Source organism: Bufo bufo, chromosome 11 (assembly GCF_905171765.1).
Source record: "Bufo bufo chromosome 11, aBufBuf1.1, whole genome shotgun sequence".
NCBI lineage: Eukaryota > Metazoa > Chordata > Amphibia > Anura > Bufonidae > Bufo > Bufo bufo.
This window is the reverse complement of record NC_053399.1, coordinates 25,241,728-25,253,399: the sequence shown is the minus strand read 5'-3', so window position 1 is coordinate 25,253,399 and position 11,672 is coordinate 25,241,728. Positions and strand designations below refer to the sequence as shown.

The window sequence follows — 11,672 nt, the reverse complement described above, 5'->3', positions numbered from 1 at the left end:
TTCACATCACGTTTAGCTTTCTGTTCTTCTGATCCGTCAGAAGAACAAAAACTAAAAAATGATCCTTTATTTTGAGCATCCACTATGTTCATTTTGCATCTGTTTTAACAATTTCCGCCTGAGATCTGTTATTTTAGATGGAAGTAAAAGTACTTGGTGAAGGACTTTTTCTCCCGTCCAAAATTACGGCTCTCTGATAGAAATGGCTAAAGCGGATGCAAAATTAGCCTAATGGATGCTCGAAATAAAGGATCCATTTTTTTTCTCTCCGTTTTCCGTTCTTCTGACGGATCAGAAGAATGGAAAACGAAAATGGAGATGTGAACCTAGCCTTAGGCCGGGTTCACATCACATCTGTTATTCCGAGTTATTTTTGACGGGGGAAAAAAAAAAAAGTACTTTTTGACGGATCAGAAGAACAGAAAGTTTAATGGTGACGTGAACTTGGCCTAAGTAGTTGGTAAAGAATGGTAACACACAACGTGTCTTCTCTGTCTTAATCCATCAAATGCCAGAAATGAAAGCCATGACACCCTTCATCCAACTGCGGTGCCTTCCGCCAGGTCCCGATACAACCTCGCTCCAGAAAGGATTTGAAAAAGGTCCTCCTGTGACCTAAATTTGATCCTCATGTATTGGATGAAGTTTGTGAATTTTTTAAGCTTTTGAAACACACTGAATAAACTTTATCACATCTTACACATGAACATGATGTCCCTTTCTGGGATTTAAGAGGTAAGTAATTTTTTATTTTTTTTGAATTTTATGCAATATCCCTCTTTGACCCATTTTTTTTTTTTGTTCTGTTTTTTTTTTTTTTATCCCAGACTCCTTAAATAACGGTTTCTCAAACCCTTTCAGTTAGTGTTCTTCCTTATCTCAATCCTGATACTGTGCGTGACAATGGACATATTTTTTTAAAGAAATGGATAACTGTTCTAACATCAAATATGTAATTTAAATAAACGAGAAAGAAGAAAAAAAAAAAAAAAAAGGATGAGTACAGTCTATGCCATTTACAATATATTAGGGTGTTCCAGCTGATGGGAACAAACCTTATCTGGAAGACTTAAAATCTTAAGCATTCCGCCTAACAGGTCCTGTGATTGGTTGAATGGCAGACAAAATACAGACAGCACCACTGATGCAATGGGAATGTCTAAAATGTATCTGAGAATCACGAAAAGTAAAAAAAAATAAAAAATAAACTACCAAAATAAAATAAAAATACTGGAAAAAAAAATGTTGGGCTTCGTACATTACAAAAATGTAATATGGTAATGCATTTTGGCAAAAGACCAGTCACATGAGCGTCTTGGTACTAGTTTGACCTAACTCTAATATAGTTTTTAAATTACAGACATAACCAGGAAAACATTTTTTTTTTTTGTCGTTAAGTGCAATCTACGTACAAGAAATATATACGTCAGCGTGAACAATTTACAATATGCAGGTCTTGAATTTATGGCACTTTTTTTTTAAACCAAAATCAATTTCTACGCTAAAAAATAATCTTCAAGTAAATTTGCTTCTGCGAGGAGCATGAGCTGGTCAACGGTGCAAGTTTCGGAGAAAATTTTAACATTCATTTGCAAAACACAGACTTTGTGCATTTGTGAGAACAGAAAGTCCTGAAGACAAGCACGCGGACTTAGAATACCATAACCAGAAGCCACATAAACTGTTACAATAAGGAGCTATTTATATATATAAAAAAAAAAATGAAATAAATAATATATAAAAAAAAGTAAAAAAAATCAAACATAAGCATCTTCTTCATCTCTACCAAAGCTGGATTCCGGTGATCGTGAAGAGCCCGAGCTGGACTTTTGCATGTAATTTCTTAGGCGGACCGGTTGACGCGTCTCTATTTTTGAAACAGTGCTATTAGTCCTAGCCTGAGGTGCTGACGTTTGAGTGACAGGTGGGATTTTCTTGTTAGTAGGGATAACCTCGAAGTGTCCGGCTGGGTCAACAATTGCATTTATAACTGTGGGAGGAGATAAAACACCATTAGTACCAAGAAGAAGAACAGATACCTATAAAAATTTAAAGAGACCCGTCACCTCTACTGACATGTCTATTTTAGTAACTACTTGCATTCCCTATGTAATATCAATTCTGGAGCATCTATTCTTATGACTCTGTGGTTTGCCATTCCTTTATTATTCCTGCTAAAATTTATGAATGCATTACTAGCAGTAGTGTAGGGCCTAGGGGGCGGAGCATGACACAGAAATTCAAATACCACCATGGAGAATCCCTGTGTTACGCTCCATCTCCTTATCCCCTGCCCTATAACACAATGGGGGAGATTTATAAAAACTGGTGCAAAGGAAAACTGGTTTAGTTGTCCATAGCAACCAGAGTCCACCCTTCATTTTTTAGAGCTCCTTTTTAGGAATAATCTAATTGATTGCTGTGGGCAACTAAGCCAGTTTTCCTTTGCACTAGTTTTTATAAATCTCCCCCACTGTATTCGTTTTTTTTCCCCCAGACTGTTCCTTTTAAAGAGGTCCAATCACCTCTCCTGACATTTCTGTTTTAATAACTACTTGCATTCCCCATGTAATAACAATTCCGGAGCATCCATTCTTATGTTGTGCCATTCCTGCTAGAAGTTATGAATGAATTACTAGCAGTTTGCAGTGAAGGTCCAGCTGGGCGTTACCCGTTGGAGGGGTGCCCCGACACAGTCAGACAACATTGAATCAGTGCTGTTAGTGTCAGACTGTGCAGAGACACCCCCCAACTGGTAACACCCATCTGGACCTTCATCTTTTCCTACAAAACTATTAACATACTCCTCCTGATCTATAACATGCCGCCTGCAGATCAAACTCTATGATCAACTTGGGAGGTCCCCATCAAAATTGCTTTGCAAGGAATAAAAACATCCTAGTAATTTTTGTTGCATCAATGTTCCTATATACAACAAACGAGGGAGGCACTGACTAACTTACAACATCCTAAATTATTATCATACATGCACAAAGAATTAAAACCGATCCCAAGGGGACATAAATAGTATTCAAACAGGAGACAAAAGTATATGGCTATAGAAGACATACCTTCCAGTTGTTTCTGAACTCTTCTCAAAACTTTCAGAATAGAACTGATTTCCTTAAAGATAAAAGATATAAAATAATCTAAGTAAGATAATAATAAAGGGTTTATCCCATTAATCCCCCTTAGGGCTGCTGCTAACCTGTTCTGCTGGGGCTAGGCTTTGGCCAGAATCAGTCTCCTTCCTCCTCTGGCAGCTGACAATATAATCCCTTCCTACTTAGGCTAGTTTCACACAAGCGTTAAAACTATCATTGTATCTGGCATAGCTGGATACTGCCTTCCCCTGCCGGAGCGCACTATGATGGGACCTGGCTGGGATCTGGAGGGTTTCCAGCATGAGTGTAGGATTCAGCAGGACAGAAACTGGAGCAAGCCCCGCACTATTGCTGGAGACAGGCTGGATCCCTTTATAGTCAATTGATTCTGGCGATGCTCCTGTCCATTCTGGCTATGCCGGATACTAGCGATGAGCGAAGCGAGCTTCGGATGCTACATCCGAAATCACTTCGTTCAAAACGTAGGATTAATACCAGTCGGAACCAAAGCAGAGTTCGGTTCCAAGTTTCGAAGTGGTTTCAATGAAGTCTCGCATGACTTTGGGTCATCGGAGCCATTCATTCTAATACTGTACGGAGACAGATCTCTGTAAAGTATTAATCTGAAGTTTTGTAGCATTCGAAGCTTGCTTCGCTCATCAATACTGGATACGATAAACTCCGGCAGGCTGTTCCTCTGCCGGATAATTTTAACGCTGGTGTGAAACTAGCCTTAGTCTTCTCAGCTACACTGTAATGCTACTGCAGAGGACCTGGTCCTTGTCTGACCAGCAGGGCTGCAGTAAATAGTAGCTCCCTATGCAGATACCTCTCTGTGGGGATCATGTGTGACCAACAGCACTGGACACAGTAGATGGACGTGCACATTGCTATACACTTTGAACACCAAGAGGTGCCATACCATTTAAGAAAATTTCCTAACCACATTTTAACTTTTTTTTTATGATCTATATAATGAATATAATATTTGGTTATAGCTTGCCTCTCCATGCATCACATCACATAAAATCCTTTTCGGTCCTGCATATTTTCCCCTTATGTGGATCGTTTTAACCAAACATTTAAGCAGTCATCTCATTATCTTTTATTGTATTCATTTATATGGCACCACAATATTTCACTGGTCCCTGTCCCCACTGGGACTTGCAATGTATATTCCAAAAATGAACCCATCAGTAACTATGTTTCTGGAGGTTGGGAGGAAACCTATGCAAACATGGGGAGAACATACAAACTACATATAGATATTACCCTTGGTCGGATCTGAACCAACCCTAGCACTAACCACTGAGTGGACCAAACATAAGCCTCATATAATGGCTGGATAATGGCGGTACAGGACGTACTGCCATCATGGGCCTGTCTGATAACGGACTGGCAGCAAAAGCAACCACACAGGTGGAGTGAAAAACATAAAATTTGGACTTGCAGAAGACGCCAATAAGGTAGGGATTTAGGCTTAATGCACATGACCGTATTTTTCACCCATGTGCTATCTGCTATTTTTTGCAGAGAGCACTCTGACCCCTTCATTTCTAAGGGGCCATGCACACATCACTGTTTATTGCGGATACGTTTTTCCATTCCGCAATGTAATGGAGGAGGTGTTGCCTAGCAATGCAGGAATCCTTGGTTTGAATCCAACTCTGGCCACGTCTGCTTGAAGTTGCCATATTGCGGAACGGTGGAGGTACCAGCAGTCAGTCCCCCACCAATTAATGCTACTAGACAGCATATCCTAGCAATACGCTATCACTTGTAACAGCACGAAACTCCCTTTAAGAGATGGATGTTTACCTTGTTGGACGTTTTCAGTATTGGCACTTCATTTTCAGAGTTCATTTTTGCTTCGATTTCTTCCCAACTTTTCTCTTTGTTCAAAAATAGAACTCTGGGGGGAAAAAATGTACAATTTTAATACATTTGTGAAAAAAAATATGTGCTGTCTAGACGGTCGTGGTGAGGAAAAAAATTAATTAACCTACTTCATTTTTTCAGTGAGTATTTCGGTATTGGAACATATTGTATGTGATAGCTGTGACACAGGATTCAGCATGAGGTTGTCAAATATCACCTGCAACATAAGAAAAGAGTTTTGGAGATTTAATAAGGTGACATCAATGTATAATGTTTTGTGGCCGTGTAAACTGTCGTCATGTCAAATTTCTTCTACATTCATCCAATATCTAAAGAGAATGCCTTTAAATAGCCCATATTTCTCATGTGCATTTGGTAGGAGGAATGAAGAGGAGGAGTTCGGGTACATCCGCTGTGGATTTGTGTGCGAAATCCAACAGCAGCAAAGTGAATGCGATTAAAGGGCATCTGTCAGCAGTTTTGTACCTATGACACTGGCTGACCTGTTACATGTGCGCTTGGCAGCTGAAGGCATCTGTGTTGGTCCCATGTTCATATGTGCCCGCATTGCTGAGATGTTTTAATACATGCAAATGAGCCTCTAGGAGCAACGGGGGTGTCGCCGTTACACCTAGAGGCTCTGATCTCTCTGCAACTGCCGCTCCCTCTACACTTTGATTGACCAGGCAGGGAAAACGTGATTCCTGTCAATCAAAGTGAAGAAGATGTGACAGTTGCAGATAGAGCGGAGCCTCTAGGTGTAACGGCAACACCCCTGTTGCTCCTGCAGACTAATTTGCATATAATAAAAATAAATTCCAGCAATGCGGGCACATATGAACATGGGACCAACACAGATACATGTGCGCTTGGCAGCTGAAGGCAACAGGTCTGCCAGTCTCCTAGGTACAAATCTGCTAAAAGATGCCCTTTAAGATAACATGGATTATTTGCAAAATAGAGTCCACGGCAAGCCTGCAGCAAAATTTGCATCAAATCCTCATGTTACATGTGGATTTTGCCACAGGTTATTAGAGGGACCATTATGGGACCAGAATTACTTCTCACAGGAACTCAAAGCACTGGGGCGACTCCCTAGGAAGTCAGTGACTGCCATATAGGTGTTTGACCAACACACACAACGCACGATAGGATCAATTTTGTAGGAAGGCAGTTTAGCCATTTGTATATTTTTTGCAGTAAGTACCCAGAGGAAACCCACGCAAACACGGAGAGAACATACAAGCTTCATGCAGATGTTGTCCCTGGTAGGATTCTAACCCAGGACCCCAGTGCTGCAAGGCACCAGGGCTACCCACTGAGCCACCGTGCTGAAGTGCCACATCTGTACATTGGTTGTTCACAGCATGAAAGCACTCCATATATTGATTTTTATGTAAGGTGGCCCATATTTTATGTTCATACTAAAATACATAAAAATAACATTTATACAACCGGAAAATATGATAATGATGACATAAATGACATATAACTAACAATTAGCTAAATTATGAAACCTTTTTTTTTTTTTTAAACCCTTGGGATTAAATTGACATGTCCATCATTTTAAACTCAAAACTCCTAGAAAACAATTTTTTTAAGAATTTTTGCCCATTTTTCTTTTTCATTTTGGCAGTACTATGACATTTAAAATGAAATACAAAATCCTTCTGTGGCAAAAGAAGAGGGAGGACAGCACGCCTAGTCCGATTAGTAGTGGGTGCGCGTCTCCGGGGGGAGTGGAGAGTTCCCCCACAAGGATCAGAAGATCAGGAACATGGAAAAATCTGGTGGAGACAGCACGTCCTCAAGTGAAGTTACTTCACTTGAGGACGTGCTGTCTCCACCAGATTTTTCTGTGTTCCTGTCCTTCTGTGGCAGTCAGCACAGAGAGATAAAACTCCTATATAGATTGGTAACTTCTTGCTATTTTACTGCTGCCGTGATGGAAAGAGGTTATCTGTTAGTATAATAGTAGATTGGGATAACAGTTAACAGCTATATTGTTCTCTTGACAGGCCCGGATGCTCATAGAAGAGCACTGCACTTATCAGTGTAATGTGTGATGCTTTAATTGAGTCACTAGAGGAAGTTAAGAGCCAGGGCAGGAAGTAAAATACATGAGTGACTTCAAAAATATATCCAGAAAACCATCCACACATTTAAAAAAAAATACATAGAATATTCAAATATAGGCTGCTAGGGTGCTGAATCTCTTTAATGAGACCAGTTCTGTATGGAGACTTATTGGCAATGCTCCAAAAGAATACGCAAAGATATATCTCTCAAGAAAGAAAACCATCTCGCCAGCGCCACCTATTGGAAGTGGCTCCGTATGAGTCAAGATCCATCTTTCCAACAAGCCTTGGGATCTGACAAGATATCGGTCTTGGCTATATGCCTTTGTGAAATCCCAAGACTTCTAGGAAAGTTTAATCTTGACTTCTAGAGAACCAAATCAATAGGTGGCGCTGGCGAGATGGTTCTCTTTCTTGGGAGATAACCCTTTGCAAATATAAGCTGTTAATATGTAAGGGGAAAAATTGTGATGGTATGTTTTTTTTTTTTTTTTTAAACATACTTCATTTTTATATTGTTCTTCCCTTGATTTGGACTCTATTGTCTGTGTGCAATGGTCTGTTTCACAGCATAGAGGCATCTCAGCCAAATGCCGGGATCCTGTGGAATGGATGACTGCGCATGGATAATGGGGAGGGGTGTGACTCTGCTATAAAGAGGCCACATGTGTAAATGTGTCGTGTCTACCTCTTCTCGGTTTCTAGCCCTTCTTTTCATGGGATCTTCATCACGATAGTCGTTCACGCTTTGATCAAAGTCTTTCAATCCAGTGGAGCCTGGTGGGACTTTTTGATAATTTAGACTTGCCTCTGGTATATGATGAACTAGCTGGAAAGGGAGCAAAACATGAAGAACTGTACAATAATAATATGCAATCAATTCACACAGCAGGTCCAAAATATCATGTAAATGTCTTTCTGTCCTTTAGTGTATTCAGTAATATAAATATATGTACAACCCCAATTCCCAAAAAGTTGGGACGCTGTGTAAATAAAAACAGAACACAATGATCTGCCAATCTCATAGACCCATATTTTATTCACAATGGATCATAGAACACAAAAAATATTAGTTAAAGTGTAACTGCCATTTCACTACCAAAAATTAAATTCCTAACATATGTGATGCTGAATGGAAGATATTCATGAAGCTGCATTTTTCAGCTAATTTGACCTTTCTGATGTCTGTATTCAGCCCTTAGCAACCATATTTCTCTGTGCCTCTATTTCAGCAACTTCCCAAGATGGCCTCTGCTGCTCTTCTTTGCCCTTCCTTGAGGCCATCCTGTATTTCCCTCACTTCCCATAAGCCCTTGCTCTCCTCACATGAACTAGCAGGACCAATCAGAACACAGATAACTTCCCACAGTACCCAGAGCTGTGTGTATCCTCACATACAGCTAACCAGAGACAAGCCCTGCAATTACATTAAATCAGTAAGCATTTCTTTTAACCTCTTAATAGCCAGCTGTCCCTCATTCTCTTCCAGACTGACAGGGAGGGGGGGCTGCTTTAGCTGCTTATATCTCTGGTTTGGTACCAGCTAGAAATATGGGCTTTGTATTGTCTGAAAGCTGACAATACCAGAATGACATAAATCTGTTCAGTACAGGGGAAGATATCAATTATAGAAATCGGGATGCTGTGAATGAAGCTGAAAGTAAAAGCAGATTTTACCAGCAATTATTCCCGACTCTTTCTAACAGTGATTTCTCCTCTGTTGCTTGGACTAGAGCTGTCATTCTGGTCTTGTATGAAAGCCTGGACTGTCAGCTGCTACCATTGAGAAGATATCACCATGTAAAGTCAGTGCTGAGCTCCTCCTCCCAGAGCTCATCCGTCTCTTGTTATAATACTGAGAAGACGGACTGCACATGGCAACGCTGTGAGAGGAGAGCTGCTGAATAGGAAAGTAGCATGCATTTGTGGGGTTATTAGCAGGTAAAACTGAAAATGATCAAATTTTAAATCACAAAAGCACTTATACAGCAGGGTGTACTATACCATTAGGGAATAAAAAATGAAACAGCAGTTACACTTTCATTTAGAAGTTGATGGCAGCATTGCATATTAAGTTGATGTGGAGGCAACAAAAGAATGGAAAAGTAAGTGTTAGGCCCCATTCAGATGACTGCATGGTCGCCGTGTCCGTGTTGCGGACCGCAAACAGAAGGTTTGCAAATCACGAGCAACAGCAGTTCCGGACCCATTGACTTGAATGGATCAGCGATCCGCAACGTACGTTGCGGTGCGGAGGTGCAGTGGAGGAGCTGTTGCAGTGCTGGAACATAGAGACTTGCTGTCATCATTTATGTCCAGCAGAGGGAGACAGTTCCCAGCTAGAGATAACAGGGGAAAACAAAGCCTGCTGCACAGGAGGAAGAGTTCAGCCACTGCCAGGGCCTGGGGAAGAAGAGGAGGGCAGTGCCAGAGATCCAGAGCAAGGTCAGTTACCAGAGCTCAGGGGTGGTGTGATGCAGCCACCCAAGTGAAGCAGTGCAGCCCAGACAGGTAGAGAGGCTGCAGCAGGCAGAGCATTGTATGGCACTGAAGGAAGAGTGCAAAACGGACCAGTGCAAGGGAGCAGAGTGTGGAGCACATGTGTCAGACCAGCAAGGCCTCAGAAGTGTCCTGCCAGATTCTCCACTGCAGCAGAGAGATAGAGATCGAGCACCAGAGGGTCCGTCGCCCACTAGCAGGATCAGTAGGTGCCGCCCCTGAGAAACTGTATGGTGTTATTTCTCAGAGACTGTAGTTACACCCTCCCTGCTATCAACATATTCCCTATTAAATATAAATTTACCTGTTGCACAAGTTCAAGAGCTTTTCCTCACAAAAATATGTGTGGAAAAACTGCACATAATCTGCATCGTGTGCAGGAGCCTTACTTTCCCAGGCCTTTGTTGCCCCATCCGAACTTTTTTGAGATGTGTTGCTGCCATTAAGTTCTAAACTAGACAGTGTCAACTTTTTGTGAATATATATATAATTTTTTGTATACTTATATAAAAAGATATTTTAACACCAAGTACAGTGGAAGGGAAAAAAAAGATGTAAATTGTAATGTTTTTACCTACAGAAAGGGATATACCTTAAAAAAGCACCTATTAGCAGGATCAACCCGAATAAACCAGGCATACTTCTGGGTAGGGTCAATCCTGCTGTGTAAAATGAGACCAGTCTTGTGAAAAATTGGTTATGCTGCAAATGAGGGCTTCGGTGCACTGAAGGGACTGGTCTAGCTCCTCAGTGCACCTGAGCTTTCCCGTGCTGTCCACGTCCCTCAGTGCCCTGAGACACTGGTTCAATAGGATTGATCCTGCTGACAGGTGCTCTTTATATTTGTTATGAAGATTGCTAATTTTTTTACCTGTGAATGGAATAGATCCAAGTTTAGCGATAGGACTTAATATTTAAAATTGTGTTTAAAGACTTTCTAAATGGACTGTAGATAAACCTACTACAAACACTTGACTGAAAGTCATCATGATGTAGCGCAGCTCATGGAAAAGAGGGTCTATTAAAGTGTATTTTCCAGGAGTACAATACTGATGATGACCCTTTCTCAGGATAGGTTATCAATAACAGATCGGTGGGGTCCGACTCCTAGCACTCTGCGGCTCTGTGGTTGCATGGCCTATGTGCAGCTTCAAGTGAATGGACCTGGTCTGCACAACCAAGAACAGCCACTATACAATGTACGCGGCCTGATCGGTGACTGTGCTGGGAGTTGGACCCCCACCAATAACCTATCCTTACAATGGGTCATCAATATATCTTATCAATAATGTACTCCCAGAGAACCCCCTTAACTTCACACTTGCCAGAATATACAGTACCATGTTGTTTGGCAGTGCGAGTTTTAAACTTGAGCAAAAAACAAACAAAAAAATCCTCAAATCATAAATGACCCATAATGATGGAGGGAAAAAATAATTCTAAAAACGAATAAAAGAAAAAAAGAAATAAAAATCAGTCATGCACCTGTGATGGGTATGGCCTTTGTGAGGTTCTTTTAAGAATCTGTGTTAAGAAAGAAAGAAAAAAGAGAATAAGATAAAATCAAGGATGTAAAAATAAATAGAAGTCAATGAAAATGGTCAACTAATTCAATGCAAAATAAGAAGCTATTTCCCCCTGGTTATTCCGCTACTGAAAGGATAGGCAGCGCTAAAGCCTCAGCGTGACCGCCCTGGATCTCCTTGTGCCCATCTGTTGGTACTGCATATTGATGGTTGCAAAAGAGATAGTAGCATTGGTAGGGCCATATAGGGTTATAGCTATAGGGGTTGAAAAGTTTGTCGTTGCATTGTGGTCTTGGAGCCTGTGGGGGCACAGAAGGTGCATCAGTCCCATGTAAGGATACAAGTACTAGAAATGAGGCACACTAGTCAGGGGTACGGCTACAGTCTTTGTATTGCTCCCTAGGAAGTTCTGATTACCCTCTGGGGGCATATCTCAAGAATAGGGATGAGCGAACCCGTGGAAGTTCGGGTTCTCCCGAACTTCAGGTCAAAGTTTTGGTTCAGGACCTGAACTTGACCCCGAACGCTAACCCCATGGAAGTCAATAGGGACCCAAACGTCACTTTATTATATTCCGTTATAACATG

General features: G+C 41.1%; 1 protein-coding gene across 3 annotated transcripts in view; it reads right to left on the bottom strand.

Moving 5' to 3' along the window:
* Positions 1-745: 745 nt before the first annotated feature.
* Positions 746-11,672, bottom strand: part of CEP170B (centrosomal protein 170B) — a 95,445-nt gene continuing 84,518 nt past the window's right edge. For all 3 annotated transcript variants that reach the window (XM_040412788.1, XM_040412787.1, XM_040412789.1), the window contains exons 15-20: positions 11,045-11,083; positions 7,749-7,889; positions 5,111-5,199; positions 4,923-5,016; positions 3,072-3,123; positions 746-1,990 (exon numbers count right to left, since the gene is read on the bottom strand). In XM_040412788.1, coding sequence (XP_040268722.1) covers positions 1,758-1,990; positions 3,072-3,123; positions 4,923-5,016; positions 5,111-5,199; positions 7,749-7,889; positions 11,045-11,083 — 648 coding nt within the window. In that variant the 3' untranslated portion in view covers positions 746-1,757. The remainder of the gene's footprint in view (positions 1,991-3,071; positions 3,124-4,922; positions 5,017-5,110; positions 5,200-7,748; positions 7,890-11,044; positions 11,084-11,672) is intronic.